The sequence below is a fragment of the Nicotiana sylvestris genome, chromosome 10 (genome assembly GCF_000393655.2).
Source record: "Nicotiana sylvestris chromosome 10, ASM39365v2, whole genome shotgun sequence".
Lineage (NCBI taxonomy): Eukaryota > Viridiplantae > Streptophyta > Magnoliopsida > Solanales > Solanaceae > Nicotiana > Nicotiana sylvestris.
In genome coordinates, this window is record NC_091066.1 from 161,342,161 (window position 1) to 161,358,027 (window position 15,867).

Genomic DNA, 15,867 nt, shown 5'->3' on the forward strand with positions numbered 1-15,867 from the left:
ACCACATCACCTGCTAGTGTCATCTTCACTTTATATCCATTACGCAGTGTGACTAGGAAATGATAGACTAAGGTTTTGATATTAGTTAGAATGGATTTGTTGTATATCATGTGATTTGTGGCCCTGGAATCTAGTATCCAAGAGTCAGCATTTGGTTTAAAATATTCATATGAAGGAACACTAGAATTAGAAGAAGTAGAATAAGCTGAAATACCTGCACAATTTACTGCTCCAGCCTTCATTTTAGAATTGTCTTTTGTGCTTCTAGTCTGAAAATTTTCCAGAATATTGATTAGTTGATTATACTGTTCTTTAGTCAAGTTCTTCATCACTTGTCCTTCTTCTTGAGTCTGTGGCCTTTCCCCATCTCCCATGCATGTGACCCTATCACCATAATCTCCAAAAAGATTTGCAGCAACTCACTTTCCCTTATTGAACTTAGGGTCTTGTAGATAACCATGGTGTTTGTAGCACCTATACTTGGTGTGCCCTGGCTTCTTGCAATAGTCACAGACTGGTCGTGGCCTATTTTTAGGGTAACTTCCTCTGAAGCCATTGTCGCCAGTCCCACTTGACTGGTTATAGTTTGAGTAGGAACTCCCTCCATATCCATTTCCCTATTGACTATAACTTGTTCTAAAGTTGTTCCTTGCTGCCCTGCTCACACTCAAGGCGCATGAATGAATCATCAATTGATTGTTTGGCTTCATCTCCCTTTGTTTCTCTTCTTGGATGAAAATGGCAAAAGCTTGCGCTAGGGAAAGTAAAGGGTTCATCATCATAATGCTTCCCCTAACAACAGTGTAAGCTTCATTTAATCTCATCAAAAACTAAATCAACCTCCTGCCCTGTTCAGCCTTATGCATACTCGCCTTGGAACCACACGTGCACTGGCATTTGCATTGAGCATTGGCATTCAGGGTATTCAATTTTTCCCATAGCCTCTTCATGTTAGTGTAGTATCTGGTAATCTCGAGTACTCCTTGGCTCAAATTATTGATTTCTTTCTGCAGTGGATATAGTTTTGCTCCATTGGTTTGATCATACATGTCCTCCAATTCTTCCCAAAGCTCTTTGGCATCATTTACATGTTGCAGGCTATCTGCTAAGTCCTTTGATAGAGAATTCAAAATTCATAAAGTCACTACATTATCACACCGTTCCCCTTGATCAAATGTAGGATCATTTGAGTCTGGTTTCCCATATTTATCATTTATAAAGCCTATTTTATTCTTCACAGAAAGAGCCTTAAGCACTCCACGCCTACATGATTTGTACCCCGATCCATCAAAAACTACTGCTACAAGCATAGAACCAACGTTTTTGGATTGATGTATGTAAAGTGGATTAGTTGGATCGAGCAGCAGATTGGTGTAATTCGAAGTATTTTCTTCAATCGCCATGACTTTAATCGATGTGTGTGTGTGCAGAAGAGCCTCAATCACTGAATTTTAACGCCGATCTCAACTTTAGGGCGAACCTCAGATCTTAACTGAAACAACACTGAAATTAGATCCTTCCAGACCAAAGAAAAACAAAATTGAGCTATGGATTAGAACCTCCGCTCTAATACCATGACAAAATCGTAAAAGACAGAGATAAGATTGAGCTCAGACGAGCTCTAATGAAGGAAGAATCAGTAGTTCAACTGAGAGAGAAGATAGAAGTGAGAAGCTTCGAGAAGCATAACTTGGAGAAAATGTAAAACTGAATATTCACCTTACAAAGAATGTCCAAAGACCATATATGTGCACGTGACTTGTCTTGCCCACTCACTTGACAGCTGACAACAGTTGTACACTAACTAACAACAGCTAACAACTAATGTTATTAACGTCTAATAACTACCAACTAAGCTAACTAAGAGAGGAAATAAATAAATACAATACAATGTGTAACTAATAGCTAATCTCAGTATTTTACTATAAAAACATTGTTTTCATATAAAAAGAAAAATAAATTAACTTATAGTATCATATTCGCTTTTTAGTGAATCATTAATTACTTGTTTATCAATGTAATAAAATTTAAGATATGTTGACTATAGCCATAATAAAGTTAAATCTGTTCTCTTAATTTTGTTTGGTAATTAAACAAAAAAAAATTAAAACTTGGTTAAAGTTTGGCAGATTGAGTTATAGCTCATTGTGTAGTCTACCTTGACCTAATTCATCTAGCCCAAATAATATTTGAACGGGTTCATGACTCATCTATTTATTGAATCAGCCATTCGAACCAATCCAAACTCAGTTCGGTCCATTTATTTGACACCCCTACCTAGAATCAAGTGGAAATATCATGATTTTGTGAGATGAATTATGATGTCAGCAGATTTGTTTTGGAAATAATTAATTGAACCTTTGTTACGAGACTCTTCATTTGAGACACATTCACCATATTAAGGGCCAAATATAATGACATTTAATTAATTTTAAGGTTTATACAGGAATCAGAAGTGTACAAATGTTTGCAATTTTGACCGGTATCTTCATATCTCACTAAGAGCCCGTTTGGACATAAGAAATTTTTCTCTTTTCTTTAAAAAGATTTCACCCTTTTTCGAAATCAAAGTTTGTTCATTGAAGATCCATTTTGGAAATTTTCGAAAAATTTGAAAAACTCCAAAAAGTTGTTTTTCAAATTTTTCACTCAAATCACTCAAAAACCTTCAAAAATAACCCAAAATTATATTCATGTCCAAATACAACTCTAAATTTCAAATACCATTTTCACTTGAAAAAATTCCCCTATTTTAGTATTTTACAATCTTATGTCCAAACGCCCACTAAGAACCTCTGCACAGTTTTTTTCCAAAACAAAAGGAAGAGAAAGGTTGATTTTTAAGATAAGAAATTTTATTCTTGCTTGGTGCAGTAGTTTTATTTCCCTTTGTCCACAATAAGTGATCATTTTATCTTTTTATTTTGGTCCAAAATAAATGTTCATTTATATAATCAAGAAGGAATTAATTTTATTTTTTCAAAATTTACCCTTATTTACATATTCAAATGTGTCAAGGTAACAATTAATTAAGTTTAATTTAATGAATACATCTTTTTTTCTCTAGGAGTTCGTATTTCCTTAAAGGGTGTGCCCAATATAAAATAATCACTTATTGTGGTCCTAAAGAAGTAATAAAAAAAATAATGAAACATGTATTATTTCTTCAAAATAATAAAATTATTTTATAATAGGTAAAACTAAAGCATATTATTAGGAGAATTTTTCACAAAGCACCATCTTTTAGTCATAATTAGTCATTTATAGATACTATTTGTTATATTACGTTCTATAGATACCTTTTATGTTTTTATACAATGTATTTCATGTATTTAAACGGTTGTATTCATTAATACAAGAAAAAAAATAGGCGTAAAAACGGGAAATCCAGCTAAGTGTTATCTGTATTTAACTGTATTCAAGCGAAATTTTAGCTGTATTAAACTGTATTCAAGCGAAATTTCAGTGAAATACAGTAACTTTTTTGCGCAAATTCTGGGAACTTAAACTTGTTAAAAACGGAAGGAAATCAAATCACATGATAGTCTCCTAATTTAACTCAAAGAACTAAAACATGTACACACTAATTTGTATTTTGCTCAAAGAAAGCAACTCAAAAACGTGAAAAGAAGGAAAAACCAGAGCAACACATCTGATCGAACTTCTCAATTCTCTTCTCCTTTTTTTCTATTGAACACAATAAAATACAATTGAATACAGCTGAATAAATACAACTAACTTCTGCTGAATAAAATAGTTGAATATAACTAACTACAACTGAATACAGTTGTATAAAATACTTGAATACTACTGCCGAATAAAATAGTTAATTACAACTTTTTAATACATCTAAAATATATAAATGAATGCTGCTGAATACATGTGAATACAGTTTCACCTCTTTCATCTGTAAACATGGCTTTCGACAAAATCAAGGTTGAAAACCCTATCGTTGAGATGGACGGTTAGATCTCTTTCTCCTCTACTTTCTCTATCTCTATATTTCTTCTTTTTTTCTTGCTGAAATTTGTTGTTTTATAGATCTGTTTTTGTATGCCAAATAATAATAAAGATTGATTATGCTGTGAAAATACAGAGAGGACAAAGAATTGGAGTAACGTGGGTATGTGGGAGAAGAGAGTAGAGGTGATAATGGCGGAGAAATAGAGATTTAAGGTGGGGGAAGATTTATGAAATGTGGATTTATGGGAGAAGAGGGTAAAGTGTATGGAAGAAGAGAGAAAGAAGCTGGTCAGAGGAGATATACGCTAATTAGGTGAGAGAAAATATAAAAAATGAGAGATAAAAATATTTTGTAGCATATATGGTGTCTTAATTGTAGGATGGAACTATATTTAGATTTTTTGCTATAAACTATAAAAGGTATTTATAGGATGTAATATTTTAAAATGGTATTTATTTAATATAAATAGGATACTAACCTATTCTATAGGTGGTAAAATTTCCTATTATTAGTCCTGGCAGGAAAGAAGATTCAACTAGATTACCGGCCCATATTAGCAATAAACTAAAAATAGCCACACTTTTTGTTTTTAACCCAATGTACAAAGTGGGTTGATTTTGTTTAGTTTTTTAGCCAGACGTGTCAAAATATTTTTCCCCTTATTTTTAGCATTTATTTTAGGTAATATTTTGATGCCATTCCTAGTTAATTTCAAAATTGTTACCTTAATAGGAACTCAAATTTGCTCAAAATCTTTACCCCTTCCATTTCCTCAAAACTCTCTCTCACCCCTCCCGATTTACCCAAATCCCTTACACTCTCGATTTTTTCTAAACTCCCACATCACTATATGGTGAATTCTAATTATTATTATGTAATATTAAATTTTCTATTTGATATACATGTTTCTGTAAATAAAATGCATATTCTTTAAATATGATTTGTATATGAGATGTGTAATTCAAATTTCTGTATTTTGGCATATGTGTTGTATAATTAATATATAATTATATATACAACAACTATTTTATGTATATATTATTTGCATATGAGATGTATAATTTAGACATTTATATTATACACATGACATATGTGTTGTTTATTTAACTTAGAATTATATATACAATAATTATTTTATGTTTACAACAACAACATCGCCCTGGTGAAATCCTGAAAAGCTTAGATTTGCAGCGAAAATTGAAGAAGATTATGCTAGGGCTTGATAGAAAAAGAGAGCATTGAGATAATCTGATATCTTCTTTCTATCGTTCCCAAAACTACAAAGAAAGTTTCAGATATTGTCTTTATACAATGGGCAAAATTGAAAAAACATAGTTATCTTAACTATGGGCTAGACCCGGTCCTAATCTCCTGTGGGCTACACCTAATACACATAAATAATCCAAAGATAAAAACAGATCTGTTGCACTGCCTCATGTAATGCCAATACCCCCCTCCCCTCAAGTTGGAGGGTGGGCACACACCCAACTTGCCAGCCAAAGAATGATGAGCCCCACATGTTAAGCACTTAGTGAAAATGTCAGCTAATTGGGAATCAGTAGGAACATGACTTAAAGAAATTAAACCATCAGCCAATTTGGTTCGTATAAAATGACAATCAACCTCAATATGCTTTGTCCTCTCGTGGAAACATGATTTTTTGCTATATGAATAGCAGCCTGATTATCGCAGAAAACTAGAAGAGGAGTAGACACATGTAAACTCGAATCAGACAATAAACGATCCAACCAGGATAATTCAGCAACCACCTTGCTCATAGCTCGATATTCTGCTTCAACAGAGGATAAGGAAACCACATGCTGCTTTTTGGATTTCCAACTAATAAGACTGTCACCCAAAAACACACAAAAATCACTAACCGGACAACGGGAATCGGGGCAGGCAGTCCAATCGCTATCACAATAGCCAACCAAAGAGAAATCAGCACAATTATTTAGAAAAATCCCAACATCTGAAGTGCTCTTTAAGTACCTTAGAACATGCAAGGCTGCAGTCATGTAAGGGACCCTAGGGGTCTGAAGAAAATGGCTAAGGTGTTGAACAACAAAGCAAAGATCAGGGCGAGTGTGGGTAAGAAAATTGAGCTTGCCAATGAGGCTTCTATATGTATCAGGTCTAGGTAAAAGATTACCAACATCAGAGTGCAGCTTTATAATTAAATCAAATGGACAAACAACAAAAGACATTTCAGTACAATTGAAAGCAGCTAGTAAATCAGAGATAAACCTCTTTTGATGCAATAAAACTCCTGAAGAATGATAATGAAGCTCAATACCCAAGATATAATGAAGAAAGCCCAATCTTTAATTTTAAACTGATCATCGAGAAAACTTTTCAATGCAACAATCTCAACCAAATGCAAGAAACGCAGTGGATTGGGCTGATTTCTTGACAACAAGGAATAATCATTCAAAGAATGGCTATAGCCTCTAGAACAAAGGGCTTGGGACAATTTTGCATACCATTGTCTAGAAGCCTGCCGCAAATCATAAAAAGATTTATTCAATTTGCACACCAAATGGGGAACAGAAGCAGAAGAAGTTGAGGTAACAGAAAATCCTTGAGGAAGCTTCATGTACACTTCTTCATCTAAGTCACCATGTAAAAATGCATTATTAACATTTAATTGGAATAGGGACCACTTTTGTTTGACTGCATAAGCTATAAGACATCGTATAGTACACATTTTAACCACATAAGAAAAGGTCTCATGAAAGTCAATATCCTCTACCTAATTATCACCCCTTATGACTAACCTTGCTTTATATCGCTCCACACTCCCATCAGCTCTACATTTAATTTTATATAACCAATTGGTTTCTTCCCTTTGAGAAGTTCAACAATGTCCAAAGTCTTATTAGCTTCCAATGCCGCAAACTCCTTCCTCATAGCATCCTGCCAAGATGGATTGGTAGCAGCCTGAGCATAAGAGTGAGGCTTAACTGCTGTAGGAGGGGCAACAGAAGTAGAGATAGTAGAGGAGCAAGAGACAGAACGAGGAAGGTTAACCACATAGTCTTGAAGATGAGAAGGAAGATTATGAGATCTGATAGATTTTCTTACTGGATGTAGAGTTGAAACATTAGATGGGACAAGACAAGATGGACCATAAATAGGAGGGGAAGAATCAGAAGCAAGGGGATTAGAAGAAGGAGAGGAGGAAGAAAAAGTATCAGACATAGCAGAAGGAAGATTGATTGGAGGTTCATCAAAATAAGTGGGTGCAAAGGAAGGAAGAGAGGAAGGGGAAGAGAGTTGAAGGGGAAAGACAAACTCATGGAAGACAACATCCCTGGAGACAAAAATAGGATAACCAAAAGGATTATAGAGTTTGTACCTTTTTTGCCAAAACGATAACCAATAAAAACACACGGGACAACCCTAGGTTGAAGCTTATCTCTGTGACATTTGGGCACTGTTGCATAACACAAGCAACCAAAAGACTTCAGATGACTATAAGAAGGAGTTTTGCCATATAAAATTTCAAATGGGGTCTTGTTAGAGATAACAAGCAAGGGAAATCTATTTATCAGGTAAGTAGTTGTGAGCACACAATCCCCCCAAAACTTTGTTGGAATTTTGGATTGGAATAATAAAGCTCTGGATGTTTCTAGTAGGTGTCTGTGTTTTCTTTCAACAATACCATTTTGCTGAGGTGTGTATGGACATGTAGTTTGGTGTAGAATTCCATTGTCAGGAAAAAAAAATTGGCAAGCTAAGGATGAGGAACCAAGCTCCAGAGCATTATCACTTCTAATTGTATGTACATAGAGGTTAAATTGTGTTTTAACCATGGCAATGAATGCTTTAAGCAAAGTAAATTCATTGCTTTTGGAACTCATCAAGTGTGTCCAAGTAACTCTACTAAAATCATCCACAATTGTTAAAAAATATCTAGCACTAGAATAGGTTTGGGTATGATAAGGCCCCCATGTATCAATGTGAACAAGCTGAAACAAAGTAGAAGTAGATGTGCTATCAGGAAAAGGCAATCTAATTTGTCTAGCTAGAGGACAAATGGGACAAGTAAAAGACTGCTTAGTAGATATTTCAGAAGCAACAGAAGGTATATATTTCATTTCACAAAAGGAATGTGGCCTATTCTATGATGCCAAAGTACATCAAGGTCATTTATATGTTGCTGAGAAGAAACAGAAGAGGCAGAAGAAGAAGATACACTCTCATTTAAGTTGCATATAGGCTTATTCAAAGAGGAAACATGACTATTATGTATAGACTGCAGAACATTATTCAACGTAGAACTAGGTACATCAGGCACATTGTGCATAATAGTGTTCAAAGTTGAAAGAGAAGAAGATGGAGGAGATAAGGTGGGAAGTTGATGAAGCTTGTATAGACCCTGGTCCAGTCTACCAAGAACCAGAAACTTCTTCCTGAAAAGGTCCTGTACCAAACAGGAACAAGAAGTAAAGATAACTATGCTATGAAATTGTTGAATTAGTCTATGTACAAAAATGAGATTGTACTTGAAAGTGGGAATGTAAAGCACATGATGTAATACAAAAGAAGAATTCCATGTGAGAGATCTTGTACATGTGACCTTCACTTTGTATCCATTGGGCAAAGTGATAAGATAAGGGACCGAAAGTGGTGTAATATCAAAAATGAGATCTTTATCAGAAGTTATATGATCAGTTGCTCCGGAATCCACTGTCCAAATACTTCTAGCTACACTAGTTAACATGCAAGCAGAATAAGCAACACCATTAAACCCAGGCAGAGTAGGAATACTACCAGTAAAGTTAGGGGATCCCACAAAGTTGGGTTGAGGACTAGAATCAACAAGAGTTTCATGTTGCAACAAAGTCGTGAGTTGAGTATATTGTTCTTTAGTAAGACCAGGTATGACAACATTCTGACCAGTGGAGACAAAAGTTGGGGTAGACTCATAGTTCCCAGAAGTTGAGGACTCAGCATTTGCAGTAGTTCCAAATTTTTCGCCCGTGGTAAACTTGAAATTTTGGGGAAAACCATTTAATTTATAGCATTTATTAATAGTATGTCCATTCTTCTTACAATACTTGCAGAATAAAGCTTTGTTCTGATCAGAAACCACTCTCTGATTTGTTGAATCAAAAGTAACCTTCTTAATATATTGCCTTTGGGGCTGATATTGAGGAGGAAACTTATTAGTTGCATTTGCATTAAAAGAGGCTAGGTCAGGTGTAAAATAGGCATTGGGAATCACTTGTCTCTGCTTTTCATCCTGCAAGAGAATGTTATATACATTGTCAAGTGAAGGAGGTGGGTTCATCATGAGGATATTGCTTCTGACAGTAATGTAAGCTTCATTGAGACCTATTAAGAATTGGTGAACTTTATTTTCTTCATCTACCTTTAGTAAACGATCTTTTACAACACATGTACATGTGTTTGCATGATTTGAACCCATAATTCCCAACTCATCCCAGAGTTTCTTTAGCTTGTTGAAATATGATGCTATATCAAGAGGACCCTGACATGCAAAAGCTAATTCCTTCTTTATTTCAAATTTTTTTGTCCCATTAATTGTCCCATATCTACTATTTAATTGCTTCCAAATACTTTTAGCAGTATCAGAATAAGGAACACTCTCAGCAATTTCAGGTGTGAGGGAGCTGGTTAACCAGGATATAACCATGTTGTTACACCTGTCCCACTGTTTAGATTCAGGGGAACCCATAGAAGGTTTGAGATAGGTACCATCAATGAAAGCGATTTTATTTCTGGCTGACAAGGACACGATAATGCTTCTCCTCCACCCACCAAAACCAGAACCAGGAAAGGTTACAACGACCAGAGACATTCCCTGTATATCAGAGGAATGAAGAAATAATGGACTAGAGGCACGAGGAGTATACTCAGAATCACTAGCACTGCTACTATCACTATTTGTCATGATTGAAAAAATACGAAAAATACAAATGCAACACACTAGAAGGATTATTATCGTATTAATATGTTCATCAGTTGCTATGCAAGCAAAATATTATCAGGAGAACAAGAACAAGTAATATCATAAGAGGAACTCAGCTTGTAGACTGGATCGACATCAACAAAGAGTATGAAAATAGAACAGCTTTACCATCCTTCTTCGCAACCAGAGAAGAACAGCCTTGAGAATGAAGATACCACAGCACCGAAATTACACCTCGAAACAGTAGGAGGAACGCCATCGAGCCAGAAACCCTAGTTTCGAAGCTTCTCTTCAAATCGGAAAATTTCATACAAAATCACTCGATCTGGCTCCAAATAGAGAGATTATACTGTGAAATTAAAGAAAAATCCCATCGAAAAGTGAAAATTGGTGCTAAGATAAAACATCGGCGAAATCAAACTTGAACAAAACTGGGCGAGGGTACCATCAGTGGATTCGGAGACGCAAGATTTACAACATTCCTTGCTCTGATACCATGAAAAGCTTAGATTTGCAGCGGAAATTGAAGAAGATTATGCTAGGGTTTGAGAGAAAAAGAGAGCATTGAGATAATATGATATCTTCTTTCTATCGTCCCAAAACTACAAAGAAGGTTCTAGATATTGTCTTTATACAATGGGCAAAACTGGAAAAACATAGCTATCTTAACTATGGGCTAGACCCGATCCTAATCTCCTGTGGGCTAGGCCCAATACACATAAATAATTCAAAGATAAAAACAGATCTGCTGCACTGCCTCATGTAACGCCAATAAATCCCACTAGTGGGGTCTGAGGAGGGTAGTGTGTACGCAGACCTTATCCAGACCCCGAAGGAATAGAGATGTTGTTTCTGAAAGACCCTCGGCTCAAGAAGACAAAATGACAAAAGGAGACAATATCAGTAACACCACAGAAATAATATGAAAAATATGAACAACATGAAATCAAGAAGAAAGATACAAAGCAAAAGCGAAATAGTATCCCTACCAAACTAGTCTCACAAAGTTATGACATAAGTCAAGACTCAACTACCTCCTAACCTACAACCCTAATACTCGACATCCACATGTTCTTATCAAGTGTCATGTCCTCGGAAATCTGAAGCCTCACCATATCCCGCCTAATCTGTTCCTCCAATACTTCTTAGGCCGCCCTCTACCCTCTTCTTGTGCCCTCCACAACCAGTCGTTCGCACCTCCCTACCGGAGCACCTGGGTTTCTCCTCTAAACATGCCCGAACCATTTGAGCCTCGCAATTATTTTATGTTTATATAATTTATATATGAGATGTACTAATCCCGGCCTTTATGTTATACAGATGGCATGTGCATTATATAATCAATGTATAATCATTTTTTGTATATGATTTTTAGTTTGTGTGTCTAAAAGTCTGTGATTTTTTCGTTTAGTGCATATAATTTATATTTTTATAACATAATAATGTGATTATATCTTTTGAGATTTGGACCAAAAATTTCGCTAGGTATTGGAAATGAACGTGATCCTCGGCTGACTTTTTGTGCTCTGTTTTCCGCTTCTTATTCGTTTGAAGTTGTTAGAGTAGAAGTTTCTGATAAAACGGGATTTGATTTGAGCATCTAATTGATTTGAAGAAAAAAAAGTTGTATTTAAATTTGTATTTCCTTGTGGACTAGCTCATTTTCTTTTTCAGCAACCAAAACAACCAAGGCCAAAACCCTAAAAATTGGCGACTTGTTTCAAGAAATTAGCATGGAAAAAAAATGGAGATGGAAGACAGCCATGGACGCCAAGAACCATGAACCACGAAGCTAAGTTTCTGAATTATGGACCTACCAATGGTGATTATGTTGGAAATTCTTTCGAAATTGCCAATCAAGTCCATTTTCTGCTGTAAGGTTGTTTGCAAACTTTGGTATAAACTTTTAACTTCTGACCCTTTATTTCTTAACATGTTTCACAAAAGATCACCTTTTTCCTGCCTTTTGCTTTCGGACATTGATGCACCTATCACTCTCATTGAACTCAAACCAGATTTTGATTGTTATTCTTGCCCAGTAAACAAACCCATTGTGTTAAACCCTAAATTTCACCTCCCTCCACTTAATAATCTTGGTGTTGGTTTTGTTAAACAAACCTTGAGATTAATTGGTACATGTAATGGGCTTATTGGGTTGTTAAGTAAGAATCATTCAATTTACGTTAGCAATCCTCTTTTGGGTGAGTATTTCAAGGTTAAATTGCCCGAAAGGGAGAAACGAGTTAGTCAGATTATTTATGGATTTTGCTTTAGTGAGGTTTCTGGACAGTATAAAGTATTGAAATTATTAAATAGGAAATTCCAGGATCATGATCCTAAAGTATCTGAATTGGAGGTTTATACTCTTGGAGTTGATGAGAAATGGAGAAATGTGGGCAAAGCTCCATACCCTTTATGGGGATCACTTAGCAAGGTTAATGTGAATGGTGCTCTTCATTGGCTAGATGATGAAGATACTGAAAAAGGTGCCAGAATTTGCTCCTTTAATATTACGACAGAAGAGGTGAAGCCCGTGTCAGCTCCACCCGGTCTGAAAACTCTATCCTTGCTGTTGATGCTAGCAGAGTTGAGGAATTGTCTGTGTTTATCTGATTATAGCGATGAACAACATGTTGATATATGGTGGATGAGAGAGTATGGGGTTGCTGAATCTTGGACTAAAGATCGCATTTTAATGGATTCTATTCCGCGTGATATCTGTGATACTAAATATATACCGACCATAATTTGGAAAGATGGAGAAATCTTGATGCGAAGCCATCGTGGCACACAACTCGTTTCTTACAACCCAAAAGAGAAGAAGTTCAGGAAGGTTCATGTTTACGGTTGTGGCATTGACGCGACTAAATACGTTCCAAGTTTTTACTCACTCAATCCAAGTTTTTACTCACTCAAGACTGTCATGGGGGACGATTTTCAAGTGTCAAGTGTTTATTCGATGACTGAGATAAAAAAAGGGTAGCCCGTTGTACTAAACTCCCGCTATGCGCAGGGTCCGGGGGACCGCAAGGGTCTGCTGTACGCAGCCTTAGTTTAGTAGTAGCATTTGTTCTGTCTTACTTCCTCTGGGATATGATGTTTTGCATCTTTGTTTCTGGTGTAGTTTAGTTTAAAACAGTGACTTTTACTGTTTTGTTGATGGTTGTGAATTCTGGTAGAAGAACAACTCTGCCTATATAAGTACATGTTTTCCATTTTCACACTCCTAATTACTTGCATTGCAAAATCTCCAAATCTGCATTTCTTTTATCCATTCCATCTTGCATCTGTATTCTTGGTAATGACTAACAATTTTAGGTACATTCACCAAATTAGAGGCTTGTTGTTACTGTTCTATTGTCTCTTTTCATCTTCTTGTGTCGAGAGTTTATCGGAAACAGTCTTTCTACCCCAGGGTAGGGTAAGGTCTGCGTACGCATTACCCTCCCCAGACCCCACTTGTAGTATTATACAGAGTTGTTATTGTTGTTACCAAAGTAGAGGCAATTAGGATTGAGACTATATATATCTGCTCTTTTCCAGCATAGAAGGCAGCGCTTTTCATTTTCTCCAATACATGTGACTGAGGTGACATGGACAATGATGATTCATATAGCCGACTCCCTCTTTTTGTTGTTGTGTATGAAGTTAAAACTGCCTTGACCTTATAGTTTAGAGACTAGTAAATTTTTGGTATTTAGTGAGAAACTAGTTTCAGAGTTACTTCTTTTCTTAAATAATGGTGCTGAAATTTCTGCTAAAACCATTAAGGAAATTTCTGTTAAAACTGCAACCGACCTTATACTTCTTTTTTCTTGTATACTTATGTGTTTCTAAAGTATGGACCTGATAAGTACTGTTTCTTATTTAGAAATTAAACTAACTTGCTACCTGATTTTAACATTAGTTTTTAGTTTATTTTACTAAACTTTTAGTAAACATTGTCTCAATATTCTAAGATAATTCATATATCTAGGAAATTTCTTCCAACCTTCTCAGAAACAGCATGACCCTTATCTGACTATAAAACCCTTGTACCTAAAATAAAAAAATTCTGTCTGCATTAAGTATTCTCCATTGAGTTTCACTTCTTAACAATATAAAAGAATTTCTATTCTACTAGATTAGAATACCTAAATGATAATTACAGGTAGTTCTGTCCATGAAAATTGAGATTAGTAAACCGAAAAACAAGGTACGTCACATGCTACAGCATGTTAAAATACACTAATAGGGTAAAACTTCTTTGCACTTTCAGCTTATTTAAATTAAGTCCTTCTTCATTAAGCCCTCCCAAAACATCTCCATCTACTGTCAAACACATGAAATGTTTGTTTCTATGTTGAATTGGTGTGGGATTAATAAATAAACAGATTAAACTACCGCCATTTTGTCACTAACGCAATAAATTATTCTTTTCAGCTTTTGACTATATGACAATCTGTTCCTGCACAGAAGCTTGAATTTTAAATTAAAAAACTACCTCCGGAATATGATGTTTTGTTTCTGTGTTTTTGGTATAGTTTAGTTTAAAAGCAGGGAGACCCTTCCATAAAGCAAGTAAAACAATTGTTTTAGGTCTCATATTTGTGGGGGGCCCATTTTTTGTTATACCTAATAGATTATGTATAAGTTTAAAAAAAAGTTCTCTAAAGTGAAAAAATTTAATTTCTATCTTTAACAAATATAGAGAAGAAGGATTTGCAACTGCTATGATTTCTACCAAGGAAATTGCACTTGAAATGAATATCGAACCCGAATTTCGTAAGAAACGTGTGATATATAGGAAGTAACAATTTGATGCAAATGTTATAATGAAATCTCAAAATCTTTCGAAGAGTCCTTTAGAGTTGATTACTTTTATACATAATAGACAAGACTATTTTTTCACTTCAAAATAGATTTGAACAATTCGAAGCATATGAAAATATCTTTGGTTTTCTATTTGGCAGTAAAAACTAAGATCACTAGATGATAGAAATTTGAAAAAACATTGCCATAATCTTGAATAGTCCTTAGAGCATAATAATCAATTTGATATTGATGGTTCAGATTTGTTTTCTAAATTAAAAGTATTAAGGAAAATAGTACAATTAGAAGATAACAGTTTAATTGATACACTTAATCAAATAAAAAGATTTAATTCTTTTCCAAATGCCTAATTTGTTTATGGGATAATGTTCATAACTCATGTTACCGTTGCTTCAGCGGAAAGAAGTTTTCAAAATTAAAATTGATAAAATCTTACCTAAGAACAACAATGTCACAAGAAGGGTTAAATGGATTAGTTATATTATTAATTGAGAAATACTTACTAGGAGGTATTGGTTATAAGCAAATCATTAATAGCTTCGTATCTAAGAAAAGTAAAAGATAAAAAAAATAAAAAATAGACTTCAAACAAATAATGAAAAAAATTAAAAAAATTAAGGCGCCTCATAAAGTTTGGCTTTAGGTCACAAAATTCGTCGGGCCGGGAACTTCTCACCCCGAGGGAGGCGGGAAGCGGTAGCTTCTAGAATGGAAGCTTCTCCTTTACTTTTTTAGAGCGTATCGCTATTTTGAAATAAAAAAAAGGTTTATGGATGAAGTAATCGGAATGACAAGTGGTTACGGTTGCGGAAAGCGGAGAAAGTCGGGAACCGTCGGTTACCTTTTGAATCAAAGTAGCGACAAGCCGAGTATTACGACTACAGGGGGAGAAGCAAAGCTTCGTAGACAGCTTCGCTTCCTCCTCGCTTCTTTCCTGGCGACTAGCTTCTCAAGTGGGCGGCTTGGTAAGCAAGCTATCTTCAGCATCGGTAAAATCCCTATCAATAATAGGCCGGAATGGTTGGAAGCAAATGGGAATGAGACTGTACGTATCTACTCCGTTTCAGCACAGAAGGCAGCACTTTTCATTATTTCTTATACAATGATGATTCATATAGCCGACTCCCACTTTTTGTTGTTGTATATGAAGTTA

The 15,867-nt window shown here is 35.3% G+C and overlaps 2 protein-coding genes across 2 annotated transcripts; one reads left to right on the forward strand and one right to left on the reverse strand.

Annotated features, from left to right (window-relative positions):
- Nucleotides 1–636: 636 nt before the first annotated feature.
- On the reverse strand, nucleotides 637–9,884 carry LOC138880196 (uncharacterized). The gene is made up of 10 exons (XM_070159870.1): nucleotides 8,508–9,884; nucleotides 8,106–8,390; nucleotides 7,366–7,400; nucleotides 6,742–7,277; nucleotides 6,317–6,646; nucleotides 5,588–6,233; nucleotides 1,720–1,783; nucleotides 1,574–1,621; nucleotides 873–1,112; nucleotides 637–792 (listed from the first exon to the last, which is right to left on the reverse strand). The coding sequence occupies exons 1-10, from the start codon at nucleotides 9,882–9,884 to the stop codon at nucleotides 637–639; spliced, it is 3,717 nt and encodes a 1,238-aa protein (XP_070015971.1).
- A 1,837-nt stretch (nucleotides 9,885–11,721) lies between these two features.
- LOC104243092 (F-box protein At3g07870-like) lies at nucleotides 11,722–12,885 on the forward strand. Its single transcript, XM_009798240.2, has one exon. The coding sequence runs from the start codon at nucleotides 11,722–11,724 to the stop codon at nucleotides 12,883–12,885; it is 1,164 nt and encodes a 387-aa protein (XP_009796542.2).
- Nucleotides 12,886–15,867: the final 2,982 nt, after the last annotated feature.